The sequence below is a fragment of the Trichosurus vulpecula genome, chromosome 9 (assembly GCF_011100635.1).
Source record: "Trichosurus vulpecula isolate mTriVul1 chromosome 9, mTriVul1.pri, whole genome shotgun sequence".
Taxonomy (NCBI): domain Eukaryota; kingdom Metazoa; phylum Chordata; class Mammalia; order Diprotodontia; family Phalangeridae; genus Trichosurus; species Trichosurus vulpecula.
This window is the reverse complement of record NC_050581.1, coordinates 153,213,482-153,231,647: the sequence shown is the minus strand read 5'-3', so window position 1 is coordinate 153,231,647 and position 18,166 is coordinate 153,213,482. Positions and strand designations below refer to the sequence as shown.

Sequence of the window (18,166 nt, the reverse complement as noted above, 5' to 3'; positions counted from 1 at the left end):
TCTCACAGCAACCCTGCGAGGTAAGTGGTATTATTATTCTCCGTTTTATAGATGAGAAAATGGAAGGTTAAGTGACTTGTCCAGGGTGTTCCGAACAAAATACATACATACATATATATACATACACACACATACACATATGTACACAAAATACATACACGCACACGTAAATGCCTGGCCGCGGGAAAGAATTAGAAATTTATTGATCTCAAGGCATAACTGGTAGATAATAGTTGAGACTGTTAAATATTCCAGTTAAAGAAATACAGCCCTGATGGTAAGTTTTCAGGCGGAGGCCAATAGGTAGGGGAATCTTTTGAGGAGGGGGCAAAAGTATCTTCGTGACGCCTCCCCTCATCTACTTCACCTATCGATAAGGCTGTTGTTGACCCCCTAGACAGGGTTAAATGTCCTTTCCAAAGAAGGGTGGCCAAACTCTTGGTGTTCTTTCCCAGGCTATTAAAATAAGTCTATTAAAACTTCATACTGTCCTAAGCCTTCTTGGGAAACCGTTTTCATAAACAATGACTCGGACAAGGCTACAGTTAGCATATCATATCTGTAGAGGACAGAAGACTGGGAATATGCAAGTCTTAAGAGACCAGAAAACTCAGCCAAATTGAATGATATTAAATTTAATTGGGAGAAATATAAAGCCTTATAGCCTATGGTGAAATCCACTTCTTTTGTTTACTGGCAGACATTTTCTTTTTCATGAGGCTCAGAAGTTTACCTCTTGCCTAAAGTTGCCTAGTGAGTTAATGGCACCCAGCCCTAAGGTGCAACCCACACAGGAAAGTGTATTGGCTCTGGAGCCCATGGACCTGGCTTCGAATCTCACTTCTGATATGACTTTGGGCAAGTAGATACACTTCCCTGGCCTCAGTTTCTTCATTTGTAAAATGTGAGGGTTGGACTCCATGACCTCTGAGTACCCTTTCAGTTCTAGATGTACAGTCTTTGAGGAGAACCCAGGTCTCCTGTCTCTCAGTCCAGTGGTATCTTCACTGTAGATATCACATGTCATTGGAACCTGGTCATCCGTTGCCTCTACCTGGCATTGGGAATCACAGGCGCTAATAAATGTCTTAGGGAATTTCCATCTTCCCATATTACTTCAATCAGATTCACTTTTGTTTTTTTTTTTTATTTGTTCACAGGATTGCCGGGCACTGCTCCAGACCTAGAAAAAAGAAAGCAGATTTTTGGGCAAAACTTTATACCTCCAAAGAAGCCAAAAACGTTCTTACAGCTAGTCTGGGAAGCACTACAGGACGTGACTCTTATTATCCTGGAAATTGCAGCCATCATCTCTCTGGGACTTTCATTTTATCATCCTCCTGGAGAGGGGAATGAAGGTAAGGGGGGATTGCTGTTGCTGTTGTTAGCACTAGGTTTTCTCCCACCGAGATCTGCTGAAAATCATCAGATCACAGAATCTCAGAGCTGAAAAGGGATCTTAAGGGGTCATGAGGTCCGAATCCATCATTTTACTGAGGAAGGAACTAAGTCTCAGAGACAGATGATTTCCCCAAATTCATAAAATAAGTCAGTGGCAGTCCAGAGCCTAGATAGTGCTCTATCCAGTCTTCCAAGTAATAAGGAAGGACATAAGCATTTATCAAGCACCTACTGTATGCTAGGCACCTGTGCTAAGCATTTCATAAATATTATCTCATTTGATTTTCATGATCTTCCTTGGAGGTAGGTGCTATTATGATATTGCAGTAGAGGAAACTGAAGCATGTAGAGGTTAAATGACTCACCCAGGGTCACATAGCTAGTAAGTGTCTGAGGCCAGATTAGAACTCAGATTTTCCTGAGTTTTATCCACTGGGCCACCTAGATGCCTCTGATGCAATTATTGCTCCCAGTGCATTGTTTCCAGAGCCTGGATTGGTCTTCTTATACTTGTCAACTCCAACCCTCCTTGCCTTCAGAAGCTTTGACCAGACTATGGCAAATGGAGTTTTGCCTCAGGTGCCACGTTTGAGCACACTCAGAGCACTGTCCTCAGGTGTACTCTCTCCAGCTCTGTGGCTACTGCCTAGGAGAGCTCCTTCATGCCCCAGTCTAACACCTCCAGGTGCAAAAATTCCAAGTTCCCGAGAATTAATCCAGTAAATTCCTAGTTGCCTTAACCATATTTGAGGGAGTCAACTCTGTAATACTCACAGGGGTGACTAGCCATTAGCTGTTGTGTCCCCATGTGGGGGATTTATGATCCTCACCTTTGACACACTTTTTCTTTTTCAGATGTGACATTCTATGGCTCACTCATTTCCCCTTGGTGCCTCATCTTACTCAGAGTCTTTCTGTTGTCTGGCTCTGGCTTGCTCCCTCTTCTCTCTCCTTTTCCCCTTGTCTCCCTTCTCTATGTGTTTCTTTTACTTGGATATCATGTATTACTGAAATACATTTTTAAAATATTTCTTCATAGAATTATAGACTCTTACAACAGGAAGAGATAATAGGGATTATCTAAATGAGATAATATTTGTAAAGCACTTGTCATAGTTCCTAGCACATAGGCTTAATAAAACCTTACTCTCTTTCCTCCCCCTCCTTATTAAGTACCCACTATGTTCCAGCACTATGCTAAGTGCTTTACAAATATTCTCATTTGATCTCTCACAACACCCCTGTGATGTAGGTACTATTTTTTTTTACAATTGAGGAAGCTGAGACAGACAGCAGTTAAAGAACTAAGTAACTATAATATGTACCGATACTCTTTGGCAGTGGTAAGTGACTTATCCAAGGTCACACAATTATCAAGTCTCTGAGGCTGGATTTTGAACTTAGATCTTCCTAACTCCAAGAACAACAGGAGGGGGAGTAAAGTGTGAGAAGACTGGAAAGCCAGGAAGGGTCTAGGTTGTGAAGGCCTTTCAAGGCCAAACAGAGGATTTTGTATTTGATACTGGAGGTGATAGGGAGCCATTGGAGTTTCTTGAAAAGGAGGTGACATGGCAAAGCTTTGCATTAGAGGAAGATGAGTTTGCCAGCTGATTGGAGAGGGGAGAGACTGGAAGCAAGCAAGGAAGACTGTAGCGTGCCATAGTCTACTTGGGAGGTGATCAGAGCCTCCAGCAGGGGGATGGCAGTGTTAGAGGAGAGAAAGGGCCATCTACGGGAGATGTTCTGAAAGTAGAAATGGTAGGACTTGACAGCTAATTGGATATGCGAGTAAGAGGGTGAGGGGCTGACGATGGCACCTAGATGAAAGCCTGGATGACCAGTAGGATGGTGGTCCCCCTCAACAGTAATGGTAGAATTAGAAAATGGAGGAGAGTTTCCCTGGAAAGATACTGAGATACCATGAATCCACATGGCATTAAAGACAGAGGTAGTCCCCAGAGATCTCTAGTGTATGACATCTTGGGCTGAGGGGACCCAAACAAAAAAAAGGCTTTAGAATAATGGAGATAAAAAAAACACACCTTGAGCATCGCTCCCATATGGATTAGTTTTTCAAGACCTGGTCCTCTAGGATAGGGAATGAGGAAAACATTAGAAAGGAGGACTTCAGGAAGCAGAATCGTGGAAGACAAGAAGCAAGGCCAGTGACAAAATGGCCACCATTTTCTGGGAGCCAAGGAAGACAGTAACAGGGAGCAGTAACCAGTGATGCCTAGAGAGAACACGGGGAGGCAAGTCAAGCAAGAAACACTCAGTGATGCCCAGAGAGACCTGGAGGCCCCCCCATGTTGGGAAACAAACTCTGGCTCCCCTCTCTTAGCAGTCTTGCCAAGGCAGTACTGTAAATCATTGACACTGCTAAGTCTTTTGTAGGGTGGCTTGCTCAATCATGGGATGGGTACATTCCATAGGTGTGTTTCATTCTTTATATTTATATTCCCAGAACTTAGTACAGTGCCTGCACATTGATTGATGATTGGTTCTGTTTCCATTAGTTTGCAAATAAAACTGTTTTTGTTTCAAGTCTTATAACCCTGCATGCTTTTAAGGCGGGGCTGGTGACTACTTGAGAGGTTCCTAACATATATACCCAGGTCTCATATCAGGAGGTAGCCTTTTGATGCAAGGGTTGCATTGTGAATTAAATTTATTGATTAGAATTTCATGTTTCCTGAATTTATTTTAAGTCATGGTAGAATGTGTTTAAATTTAAATGACAATCAAAAGCCAACTAAATGAAGTGGCATTTTACTTTTGGGTGGCCCTCAGTGATTTTCCTCATGGATCACATGGCACTCAATAGAGAGAAAGTTTTCCTACCCAGCCTTTGATTTTTTTTCTGTCTCCCCAGGAGATCACACCCCATATGTAGAATCCATGATACTGGCCTTCCCAGGGAAGCAGCAGCTTAACCTTTCATTTTGTTACCCTGCAGTGTTCTCAAAGCTAGATGAGCATTCTTCCGTGGAAGCTGAGAACCATAGGAATGGTTCCCATCACTACATAGAGCCATGAATGCTTTCAGAATTAGAAATGGGTTTAATTCATTATGGTTAAGCTCATTGGGAGTTTTCCCTTCCTTTTCCCTGTAGGCTGGATTGACTGTCTGCATTTGACTGCGCAGACTTGGTGGTGGGGGTAGGGGAACAACCAAATGTCCCTAATCCATTTTAACCCTTTATCTTTGTGGACAAAGGAGACAAAGTAGTATCAGCTAAAGACAATCATCATGCATTATTTGGGGACCAAGATTTTTAATGAGACCATGTAAATCTTGGAATCAATGGTCTCTTTGGCTAGACAATTTGTCAGTTTGGGATGGGGTTGGGGGGGTGTGATATGGGCATCTGGCTGTAATGCCTGAAGTGTGACTTTCAAGGTTTTAAATTATGTTGCAACTATGGTTATACACAACTAGAAGTATAGGTAAAAAACTTATTAGGCACTTACTGTATGCAGAGTTATGTTTTATGCTGGAGAGATAAAAATTTCTGTAAGACAGACAATCCCTTCTCCCATGGATCCTGGTCCTAGTAGGATAAAACGCCAACACATATAGCTACAATATACAATACTAACTGAAAAAAGTGAATAGAGAGATGCCCTTATCCTGTGGTCACCTCAAACTCAACCTGTCCAAAATTGGATTTTCCATCTTCCCCTCAGATCATACCTCTTTTCTGATCGAGGATCCATCATTTTTCTAGTCACCTATATGCACCATCTTAGAGTCATCCTCAGCGCTTCCTCTCCCTCATTCCCTGTCAGATCCAATCAGTTGACAAGTCTTTTTTATTTTGCCTCCACAGTACTTCTCACATCTGTCCTCTTGTCATCCTTTGCATAGTCAGACCCTAGTTCAGGTATCATCACCTCTCCCCTGGATTTCTGCAGTTGCCTCCTAATTAGACTTCTTTCCAATCTATCTTCCAGAGAGCTGTCATCTAAGTCTTCCTAAAGCCCAAGTCTGACAATCTCATACTGATGCCCAAGAGGCTTTGGTGACTCTCCACTGCCTCTATCATAATACTGATTCCTCAGCTTTTTGTCTAAAGCCCTTCATCATGTGGCATAAAGCACCCTTTCTAGACTTCCTGCACATCCCTCCTCTCCACGGATTCTACTATCTAGCCAAACTGGCCAACTTGCTGTTTCCTACACTTGGCAGTCCTTTATATACCTCCATACCTTTTGCACAGGCTGACCTCATGTCTCAAAGGGGCTCCCTCCTTTCCTTAGAATCCTGGAGAGCAGGGACTGGTTTTGATTTTGCTTTCATAGCTCCAGCACCAATGCCTGTGCCTTGCAAATTAATGGAACTTAATAAATGCATATCATGTTGTATTATATTGCATGTATAACTAGCATTTCTATAGTGCTCTAAGCTTTACAAAATCTTTACATATGTCATCTCATATAATCCTCACAAGTCTGTGAGGAAGGCCCTCTTATTATCCCTCTTTTACAGATGGGGAAAAGGGAAGCTGAGAGCTGTTCACTCCTTATCCAGCGGTCACCAAACTAGTTTGAGGCCAGATTCAACTCAGGTCTTCCCAATTCCAAGAACTGCATCTTACTACCGTTGTGTGGTGTAGTGGTCCTTCATTTCTGAAGAGGACCATGATATCAGGAAGATGACGCCATGACTTTCCATTCAATTGGATTCACGTGAGGGGGCGAAGTGAGGCTGGTGACTTTGCACTTACGGTACCCACCTGTTGTATTGTGTTGTGTTATATGGATTGGAAAATAAGAGTTGTCACTTCCTGCAAGAGTTGGCATTACCATTGAACTTTAGACACTACTCATTTATATAGTGCAGGCACTGTGTTGAGCAGTTTTTATAAATATTATCTTATATAATCTATCATGTCATATATCATGTCATATCATATTATATATCTTTAAGGATGGGCCAGATGAGGAGATGAAGGCAGGGCATTTCAATCATCAAAACAGTTTGAGCAGAGGCAAGAGATGTTCTTGTAGTACAGATTGGTTGTTTCCATCAATTAATAGGTATATATTGAACCCCTGTAGCAGGTCAGGTACTGTGTGGGTTCCAGAAAGGTATAAGCAGGGTCCCTGCTTTGCTCCTCTTTTGTGAGACTCTAAACACATAAAATTAACTGTTAATACCAAGCAACTCATGCCAAGTGTTAGATCAGTGGTCTAGAAAGTAAGTGCTGCTGTTCAAAGCATGATGAGACCACCAGCAACTGGGATGATCTGGGAAGGCTTCTTGGAGGAAGTGGGTCTTGAGCTAAGGAAGAGAAAGATTGGCCCCCAATGGGAAGAGTTTTGAGGTTTGGGAGTGAGTGGGATTATTGTGTAAGCAAAAGCTGGAGGCCTTTGGGATGCATGTAGATATACTGCTCTGGAACAGTAAGGAGAATGACAAGGCTAGGGTGAGTCTTGTTAGGTAGCATAATAACATAAGTCTGTGTAAATCTGAATGGTAGAGCGAGTTTTAGAGTCATAGAATATTTTAGCTAGAAGGAACCTTAGAACTTAGAATGTCAGAGACAGAAGGGACCTTAGAATATAGAATGTTCAAGTTGGAAGGGACCTTAGAGCCTAGGATGTTAGAGTTGCAAAGGATCCCTGGTACTATCTTGTCCAACTGTCCATGGATTGTAGGGTAGAGGGGCATTCAAGTTGCAGATAACCTACAAAGAAGAACTGAACTCCAGCTATAGTTATGGCCTGATCAAAGTTTAATTTCATCCCTGAAAGTTTTTAGTCATAGAAGAAGGATTTTGGAGGACAAAGGTCTGAGGACCCTTCTCTGCCCCTTTATTGCCCCATATATATTCAATTAACAGCACTGCCATGGTGACTAAGAGCCAAGCAGGTGGAGCCTAGTATGGTTGCTTCCTGAGTACTTCAGTATTTCTCACCAGGACTGGCACTCAGAAAATAGCAGTTTATCCTTAGTGCCTCTCCATGTCCCTGTCTTTGTCCCCTTATCTTCTGCTGTAGTCCCTCCTTCCTATTACACAACTATTGTTCCCTCAGGCAGCCCAAAGCTTTCCTTTCTACATCCAGACCTACTTGCCCTATGTCTCATTTCTACAGGCCCTGCTGATCTGAAAAATTAATTCCAGTGAAGGTGTTAATGGCTACTAATGGCTCAATGTCTTTACTCTACTTTGCCTATTAATAGGTCCCTTTCAGGGGATATTTTCAGGAAGTGTGGATGGTAACTTTCTCCAGAGCCTCTCCAATCAAACCATATATATAGTTCCTATATTTTCTGCATCTACTTATGGACTCCCAAGAATTCTTTGAATATCTTGCTTTTTCTATGGGGGTTAAATAAAGGCTTTCCTATGCTGTGAATGTAAATGTTTCCTTAGGTGCTTGTAGTCTTGTAGTCTGGGTAGTCTTTCTATCTTCATCTGTGGACACCTAGAAATAAATAATAGTTAGGGGTTGGAGACATAGAACTGAGCATCAGGGCACTTGGATCCTGTTTATAACTTTTTCATTAATGGTGTGCCATTTTGAGGAAGTGACTTGATCTCTCTGTTCCAGTCTTCTCATTTTAAAATGATGGGATAAGATGAAATGACATCTAAAGTCCCTCCCAATTTTGAGACTGTATATTTCTTTTGCAGATGCAGTGCAGCCATTTCAATTCCTTCCAAAGTTTTCAAGTATTCCTACAATGCCTTGCCTTAAGGGCAGGAAGTGTTCTAGGTTAGTGAATATTCTAGTTAGCTGAAATTAAGCTCTTTAATTCCTATTAAAATTCCATTTAAATTTTTAAAAGTAATTAGTTGTAAATCTTCCCAAATTTATCCTATATCTCTCTGCCTTGTTAGAGTAGCTTAAACAGAATTCAACCTTTTTTTCCTGATAGCTCAGTCATCATCATGAATATCACTTATTACACAGAGCTGTAGCAAACATGCCCCTCAGTGGTTGTTGATGTATATGGGGTAAACTCCCCTCCAGCCTCAATGGCCCCAGATTTTTCCCCTCTAATTTGTATCTCTTCTTCCCTACTGTCAAATCTCACCTCTTCTTGAAGTTTCTTTTCCACATAATTTATAGCTTCTAATATTCCATCCATTATATAGGGAAAAACTGAGGGCTGCTGGAAGAACTCCAGATAAGCATGACTAAAGCAATCTTAGGAGATAGGATGCTGGATTTGGAGTCAGGAAAAACTGGATTCTAATGTAATCTAATCTTCCTTACATGCTGTGCTAGGTGATGTCATTGAGCCTCATCCTTCTCACCTATAAAATGGGCATCCTAATTCCTACAGTACATCCCTCACACGCTTATTATTTATTTAAATAAGTTAATGTGTACAAAGTACTTGGCAAACTTTAAAAGGGAATTTCTTTACTTGTGGTATGTGAAGTTTTATTCAGAATACGTGTTTTCTTAAGAATACTTTGAGAAGTATATTTCAATATAATTGGTTTCCTTCATAATCCTTTCTATTTTATTTATTTAAAAACATCATTCTGGGAAGGGGTCCAGAGGCTCCACCAGACCACCCAAGAGGGGTCATGACATAAAAATGGTGAAGAGCCTCTCCAATAAAACATTACACCTATGGCAGTAGTTACCACCACTACTATTACTACCACTACATTCACCAGGTTGGACCGTGGGCTGCTCAGCTGGTTGGTTTCTGATTAAAGTGGGTGGTCTCACTCAGTGGCCCCTTCTTCCTTTTTTGGATAACAGTCATGGTTTAATCTGGGGCTTGGTGTTTTTTCTGGTTGTTTGAAAGTCTGATCGTCAGATAAGTGGATTGTTGCCAGGTAATAAGAAGGCTAATGCATCCCACACATACATACACACATACATATGAACTTATATTTACGTGTGTGCATATGTATGTATATATACAGGGTATATGTGTATATATGCAATACATACGTATATATACACACATGCAATATAGATATTTACCTATCTTGTGTGTATATGTAGGTATTTATAAAGAGTGTATATGTAATATGTACATACACCATACATACAGACAGACAGACAAACAGCCAGACAGATATTTACCTCTGTGTGTATATATAAATATATGTAGGTATATATAAAGAGTATATATGTACATATGTACATACACCATACATACAGACAGGACAGACAAACAGCCAGACAGATATTTACCTCTGTGTGTATATATAATCTATGTAGGTTATATATAAGAGTGTATATGCATATATACATACACACATATGTATATAATATAGCTATTATCTATGTGTATATATAGTGTATATGTATATATACACACATACAGACACAGATACATATACACTTATATTTATGTGTGTATGTATGTATTATATATAAAGAGTATATATGTATATACACAATACATACACACATGTGCACACACAGATGTTTACGTATCTGTGTGTATATGTGTATGTATATATAGTCTATATGTATATATGCCATACATACATATGTAATGCATATATTTTACTTATCTTTGTGTATATGTGTGTGTACATATATGGGAGTATGTGTAGATATATGCACACATACATATGCGCATATAGATATTTACCTGCATATATGTGTATACATACCATATATACACACACACATGCACACATAGACATTTACCTATCTGAATATGTGTATATATGCACATATAAAGGGTATATATGTATATAAATGCACATATATACATGTGCAATACAGATAGTTACATGTGTGTATATATGTATGTATATATAAAGGGCACATATGTGTGTATACACACATACCCCAAACTATTTGTGTGTATATATGTATGTACTATATCTGCAAAACGGGCACTTTTGCAAAGCTCTATTTCCTTCCTGATTTCTCTGGTCACCCTATTAGCAGGTATTTGGAAGCCTTTCACAATGTGGTGTCAGTTGATCTTTCCAGCCTGATTCTGGTGTGACAGTCCTCTTTCTCCCCTTTGTCCATCACCCAAGATGACCTTTCACCACACACATCCACCCAGAATTCCTTCTGCTTTTGCTTTTCCCACTTGGAATGCCTAGCTTCTTTCAAGGCTCAGCTCCTGCATGAAGTCTTCCTGTTGTGGCTCTCCCCACCCCAGACGTTAGTGCTTGAAGGCACTTCACCTCAAACCCCCCCCCCCCCAATTAGTTTGCATTTACTTGTACATAGGTTTATATTACTAGTGTCCCAAAAGTCCTAGTGCAGTTTAAAGGTTTTTTATTTTCCGGAGGGAGGGCTGTAATAGTAAACTAATGAAGCTTAAAAGCTACACTAAGACTTTTGGGACACACTGTTTGTATTTGGTTTTCTCTATACCTATTGTTTCCTCACTGTGGAATGCAAACTTTTTGACTGTTTCCGTTTTGTCTTGTATTCGCAGCACAGTGCGGTGCTTTGTTGAGTTGAGGGGACTTGACTGCATGAGAGTGTTGCTGAAATGTCAGGCCTTTTGGGTGACTAGGATGGTGTTATCATTTATAATAGATTGAGAGCTAGATGAAGACCTTAGAATTAATCTCCCTCATTTTATAAATGGAGAAACTGAGGCACAGAGAGGTCAAGTGACTTGCCTAGGGTTACAGAGCTAATGAGCGTCCAAGACAAGACTTGAACAAAAGTCTTCCTGACTCCAAGTCCCGTACGTTTTTCATTTGATGTTGTATTTTCAGTTGTTTTCAGTCATGTTTGACCCTTTGTGACTCCATTTGGATTTTCTTGGTAGAAATAATGGACTGTTACCATTTCCTTCTTCAGTTCATTTTACATATGAGGAAACTGAGGAAAGGGGTAAGTGACTTGCCCAGGGTCACCCAGCTAGTTAAGTGTCTGAGGCCATTTTTGCTCAGGTCTTCCTGATTCTAGACCTGATACTGATACAGCCACCTAGCTGCCCCCTTCACTAAACTGTACTGATTCTCAAAATAATTGTTTTTTTTTTCTAATAGAAGAAAGGTATATAGCTTTGAACCACAGGCAGGTGAACATCAGCAGTGGTGAAATGCACAAATTGTGAGGCTTTGTTGGGGGTATGGGGGGGGGGTGTTGGTTATTTTGATCAAAGAGAGGTAAACACCCAAAAAGCCACCTCTTGGCTCACTGGAGAGCCATCAAAATTTCCTCTGACTCCATAAAAACTCCTCAGCCAATGTTTTCCTTTAGGAGCACATTGCTAAGGACTAAAGGCCGAGGACTTCTCTCTTCAGTGCTGGGGGCTATCAGTGAACCAATTCTAGTTCACCTGAAGGTTTTAGCAGATGGCAGTTATTCAGATGCTATCTGTCAACTCCCCCATTACACACAACACACACCACACACACACACAGACACACACAGAACACACACACACAGTGCCTTGGAGGCTAGCCTGGAAATAGACACTCAGTGGCGGCCAATATAATTCTGCCACCTCAAAGAAATCAGCATTTCAAATCTGTCAGCTAGACGCTGAATGCAAAATGAATTCCAGGAAATTCTGCACAAGAAATAACACGAGCTCAATTGGTGAAAGCAGAAAGGGGCTATTTATAATCCCACACAGCTCTTGGTCTATGGGGTCTGTTCTGAAGGAATTGTGGGATGCCTTTGCTTCGACTGAATCCCAGGAGTTGGGTGTAATCATTGCTCCACCACATTCATGGCTACCATTAATGATGGTGGGGATAATGATAATAAGAGCCATCATCCCATTTTGTGTCTGGAACAATGCTCAGAACTTGCATTTCCAAAGCACTCTACTGTGTACTTCCTTGGTTACCACAAAACCCTGTGAGATGGCCGGTGTATTTATTACACTTGTGAGGCAACTAGGTATGGAAATGGATAAGGGCATTGGACTCGATGTTGAGAAGACCTGAGTTTGAATCCTTCCTCAGACACTTCCTGTGAGACCTTGGACAAATCAATTCTCTCACAACTCAGTTTCCTCCTCTGGAAAATGGGAATGGCAATAGCACGGCTAGGTGGTGTAGTGGACAGAGTGCTGGGCCTGGAGTCAGGAAGACCTGAGTTCAAAGCCAGCCTCAGAAATGTACTGGCTGTGTGACCCTGGGCAAGTCACTTAATCCTGTTGGCCTCAGTTTCCTCATATATAAAATTAGCTGGGGAAAGAAATGGCAAACCACTCCAGTATCTCTGTCAAGAACGTCCCAAGTGGGGTCACAAAGCTTCAGACACAACTGAAATGACTGAGCAACAACAGAAGCCATAACGCCTACTTTCCAGGGTTGTGGTGAGGGTCAAATGGAATGATCCATGGAAAATGCTTTGTAAACTTCAAAGCACCGTATAAGCGCTTATTATCATTCTTAGGACATTCGAGGCATTCAGGGACTTGGGGTGACTTGTCCAAAGTTACCCCACTAAACAGTGCCAGCACCATAAATTGAACTGAGATCTGCCAACAAGAAATCCAATGTTCTTTCTGTGACCATGTGCAGTCCGAGTAGGCAGGATAGTGAGCCTCATTCCCTGTTTTGCTGATGAGGTGACTGGTGGTTCAGAGAGGTGAAGGGATTTGCCCAAAGTCACACAGTCTGCTGATGGTGGAGCCGGAACTAGAACCTCATTCTTCTGGAGCATGAGAAGCAAGCAAGCAGGCAGGCAGCAGAAAAAAATTCAGAGAGAGAATCCAGGAAGGAAGGTCATAAGAGACTGGCTTTTACCATCAACTAGTTACGTAGCAAAAGTTGGAAGATGCTCCCTGTCTACATCATCCATTTCCCACTTCTGGGCTTTTGCCCAGAATGGCTCACTCCACCCAGGATGTCCTTCACCCTTGCCTTTGCTGCTTCCTTCAAGGCTTGGCTCCAGTGCCCCTTCCTGGACGAGGCCCTTCCTGACTCCCTCCTCCCGCCTTGTGCTCTCAACCTGACCCTGATTACTTCAGACCCTTTTTTATACTTTATTCCTGAATATACCACCTCTTCTTCCTGGGAGAAAGCTTTTTTGAATTTTCTTTGTCTCATTTTCTTCAGTTACTATGCATACTGGCATGGCCATGGTCCTTTAGCACAGACAGAGTCCGTTCAGCACTGTGCCTGGCACATAGGACGTGCTTAATGAATGGGATCTATTCGCTCTCCATGAAGGTGTCAGAGAGATGTTAGAAATCAGCCCAATCTGGGTTTCAGGGATTTAACCAACTTTATACATGCATACAGTTTCAGCTTAATGATTATACATACATATGTACATGTACACACACATATATACACATATACGTACACACATGTGTACATACAGTGTATATACACATAAAATATACACATAGCTGTAGATACGTTAACATAAATTACACAAATACACGTATGCACACATATGTGCACACATGTCTGTATGTATATCCATATGTGTGTGTATGTAATACGTACACATAGATACATATGTATGCGTATATGTATGTATGTTGGTATGGAGAGAGAGAGAAAGAGACAGAGAGACAGAGAGAGTACCTGCTGTATCCTCAGTACTGTGGCCATTATAGTGGGGAGGGCAGAAGAAATTTGATAAAGGGTTACCTATTTGAGTATCTATTAACTGAAGTTAAAGAATCCTGATCCATTTAAAAAGCCAAATTGTTCATTTACCCATAAAACAGCTTGATCTTCTGGACTTGGTTGAGGGAGACTGACATCATTGTGCTTTGCAGCTCAAAGAGACCTCAGAGATCACCTTGGCTGACCTCCTTCCCTTCCCCATCTCTTATATAGGGTGAATCTAAGGCTTGGGACACTTCAGGAACTGGACCAAGGTCACATGGGGAGTGCTGAGAAGGGATGGAACCCTCTATCTCCTATCTAGTTCTCTTACTCCTTCTCTATTCAGAAGCTGAGCAAGAGAGGCTCAATTTAGAGGAGGGGGTGGCGGGGATTGTAGAGAGACTCAGAAGGGAGGGCACTGCTAAGGTTCTGCTCTAGAGAACCACCCTCTTCCCAAACCAGTTCAGACTGTCCCCAAAGAAGGTTAATCTAGAAATTGGCCATTGCTGCTCTAAAAAACAAAACCACCAGTACACCAGGTACTGCTATTTTTGGGATTTTGGATCTTTACAACTATTCAGTAGTAAAACTGTATTATTTAATTCAATAAATTCAGTAATTCAACAAGCATTTTTAAGTACCTTCCATGTGCCAGGCACTGTGCTAAGTGCTGGGAGTACAAAAAGAGGCAAAAGACAGTCCCTGCCCTCAAGAAGCTTGTAATCTAATAATCTAAAATTAATCTAATATTACTATGATATTTAATCATGAGACTTTCTTTTTCTTAAATTTATTTTTATTTTTATTTAACAAATACCAAATAAAATGGGCATTTCCATGTACATAGTAGAATGGGAAAAATTACACAAGTACGAAACTTTGTAAAAAGAGAAAGGAATTAGCTTTCTCTCTGTGTGTGTGTGTGTGTGTGTGTGTGTGTGTGAGAGAGAGAGAGAGAGAGAGAGAGGAGAGAGAGAGAGAGAGAGAGAGATCATGTGAGTGTGGCAGAAATTGTAATAAGAATAGTTTTTTATAGTATTTTAAGGTTTGCAAAACGCTTTACAAGTGTTATTGCATTGGATCCTCACAACAACCCTGGGAAGAAGGTCCTGTTATACCCTTTTTAGAGATGAGGAAACTGAGGCCAAAACGGTGACGTGAGTTGCCCAGGGTCACATAGGTGGTAAGTGTCTAATTATGGGACTGGAACTCAGATTTTCCTGACTTCAAGGTCAGTGCTCTATGCAGTACCTCAGCTAATGTCAAGTTGAAAGTTAAAACAATCCTAATAGCTGGCATTAATAATAATAATTAATAATAATAATAATAATATAGCTATTCTTTCTATAGTGCTTTAAGGTTTGCAAAACATTTTATATGTGTTATCATATTTGATTCTAGCAGTAACTCTATGAATCACACAGTTAAAAAGTATCTGAAGTAGGAATGAAAAGAGATATTGCATTCTTTTATATTTCAATTAAAAAAAATTATGTGTGTAGGGGCAGCCAGGTGGTGCAATGGATGGAGCACTGGCCCTGGAGTTAGGAGGACCTGAGTTCAAATCTGGCCTCAGACACTTACTAGCTGTGTGACTTGGGGCAATTCACTTTAACCTGATTGCCTCAAAAAAATCGTATGTGATTGCTTTAATTCTAATTCAGAACAAGTCTATACGGTTAATTTTTGCCTTACTACTGTCTATGGAATCCTAGAATGTGATCTTCAGATGCACCATACTCTGGCTCTTGAGTATCTCCTGCAATGCTACTATGTGGGACGTAAAGAGTTAAACGCTGTCTAATACACTGCAGATATTAGGTTAAAAAGCAGACACATGGTCTGGGCTGGACCTCTGAATTTAGATGTCAGGCATGTGCGGGGGTGGGGGGGCTTCATTGAAACTTTTTGAGAGGGAAGCTCTCTAGAGATTGATTATTGCATAAAGGAGCAGCCCTCCAAGCCTGAGCTTCAGAGGGTGAGAGGGGCTACTGGAGAGGTGGGACGGAAGGAGATAGAGAAGGCATTATGGTAAGAGAAGTGTCATAGGAAGAACATAGTGTCAGGGAAACCAAGGCCTGGAAGAAGTTTCAAGGAGTTGATTGTACAAATATTCATTCAAGGCCAACTATGTGCAAGGCCCTATGTGAGATGGTGATGTGGATCAAAGCTGATTTCTGCTTCCAGGGTTCCTGCTCTCAAGATGCCTATGTCAGATAGAACTGAATAGTTGAAAATGAGATGGAGTGGGGACAAACCCATTGACTGGCTAGGGGATGACAATTGGTTTTGGTGAGAGTTCCAGAAGCCAGATTTTGGAGAGATCAAAAAAGAATGTAGATGGTGAGAAAATAGATGTAGATTATACAGACTGGGTACCCCATTTTGGGGGGATTTTACGCAGCAGGATAAGAATGAGTAATGGGGTAGAATTTCACATGGGCATTGAAATAGGTAATGTTTTCCAAGAAAAGGGAAACTTGGGGCAGCGAGGGTGGCGCAGTGAGTACAGCGCTGGCCCTGGAGTCAGGAGGACCTGAGTTCAGATCCGGCCCTCAGACACTTGACACACTGATTAGCAGTGTGGCCTTGGGCAAGTCACTTAACCTCAATTGCCCCTGCCTTTCCCCCTGCAAAAAAAAAATTAAAAAAGGGAAAACTTATTAAGTTTTGGTCTAGTGTCGCATTGTGGAGTGCAGGAAGGAACACTGAGCTCGGTGTTCATAAAAACATAGATTCGAGACTAGAATGGACCCTACAGGCTATCAAACTCAATCCCCCTCCCAATTTACAGATGAGGAAACTGAGTCCCAGAGGGGCTAAATGAATTGTCAAGGTTGCCAGCTAGTAAGTATCTATAGCAGGATTTGAATCCAGGTCTTTCAGATTCCTAAGTCTCACATCCTATCCCCTCTGCTTTTCCAGGGAATTTGGAAGGTGGGGAGTTGGGGGAGAGTTCTATTTCCAGCTCTGCCATTAATTAGCTCTGTGATCTTGGGTAAGTTATTTGACCTCACTGGCCTTCATCTGCATCAACTGTAAACAGTCTTAATGATATAAGCCACTGGTTTCTTCCAAAACAGAGCAATTATACCATGGTCTTTGAGCTTTAACAAGTGAGAATTTCATTTATCCATTCGAGAACCTTTTTGTTGAGTGCCTACATTGAGCTGGAGAAGAAAATGGCAAACCACTCCAGTACCTTTGCCAAGAAAACTTGAAATGCAGTTGTGAAGAGCTGGACATGATTGAAATAACAACAACACTGAGTCCTTGCTCTCATCGCTCAGGGAGTTTGCAGTTTAGTTGGGGAGAGATAAGATGTATCCACATGGAACGCCTGGAGAACAGACCTTGAGAGAAGCAGCATTGAACAGTAGAAGGAGGCAATGACTGTAGAATAGAATGACCTAGACTCACGTCCTGGTTCTGACACTTATACCTTTGTGACCTCAAGCATCTGACCTGTCTGGGTCTCAGTTTCTTCACCTGTAAAATGAGCGGATTGGACTAGATACAGCTTTAAATCTATCCCCCTGTGATCTTTGAAGCAGTACTTCCACATGGGGAAAATGATAAAAGGCAAAAGTGCGTATGTAAGTGCTTAGGCCATGGAAATAATTCAGTCCCGCAAATTTGTGGTGATTGCCATCTGGGCATGTGCCGGTGACCTGTGCTAAGGACAGATGGGGGAGCTGGGGACTGCTGGGGAGTCAAGGTAATGCAGTCCCTGCCTTTAAGGATCTTACAGTACATTCAGAGATGTGCCATCACACGTTTTGTTATTGTTGGTAAGCAAGTTCTAAGTGTGGGAGGCCAGATTTGAACACGGGACGTTGAGTCTTCCTGATTTCAGGCTTGGCACTCTAGCCATCGTGCCGCCTGAACTGCCTATCATACACATAGAAAACTTAAATAATTAAATAAGGGTTATCACAGTTCTGTTTGGGTATTGGACATATTTCAGAGCATATTTAAAGGACTTTCTTTAATAGTTTAAGCGCTGACATAGGTCACAATTTAATACATGGATTTTATAAGTTGCCATAGCTGGGGAGGAGGGGAAGGGAATTCATCATACTCAGGCCAATTTGTTGATGAGCCTCCCCATCCATTGCTAGGCTAATTCCCAAACAATAGACAGTCAGATGCTTCCTGGCCTATATCCAAAGCCTTTCTAAACTTGGCAAAAGCTATCAAAGCTTCATCTATGTTGGTATAGCCTTTGAGAAACCAGGGTGGCAGGATCAGAGAAGGATTTACTAGACAATTCAGCACTTGAA

The 18,166-nt window shown here is 41.4% G+C and overlaps 1 protein-coding gene across 12 annotated transcripts in view; it reads left to right on the top strand.

The window, feature by feature from the left end:
• ATP2B2 (ATPase plasma membrane Ca2+ transporting 2) overlaps positions 1–18,166 on the top strand; it is a 359,025-nt gene that overhangs the window by 185,256 nt on the left and 155,603 nt on the right. For all 12 annotated transcript variants that reach the window (XM_036738497.1, XM_036738500.1, XM_036738492.1 and 9 more), the window contains one exon: positions 1,161–1,358. In XM_036738497.1, the coding sequence (XP_036594392.1) occupies positions 1,161–1,358 (198 nt within the window). The remainder of the gene's footprint in view (positions 1–1,160; positions 1,359–18,166) is intronic.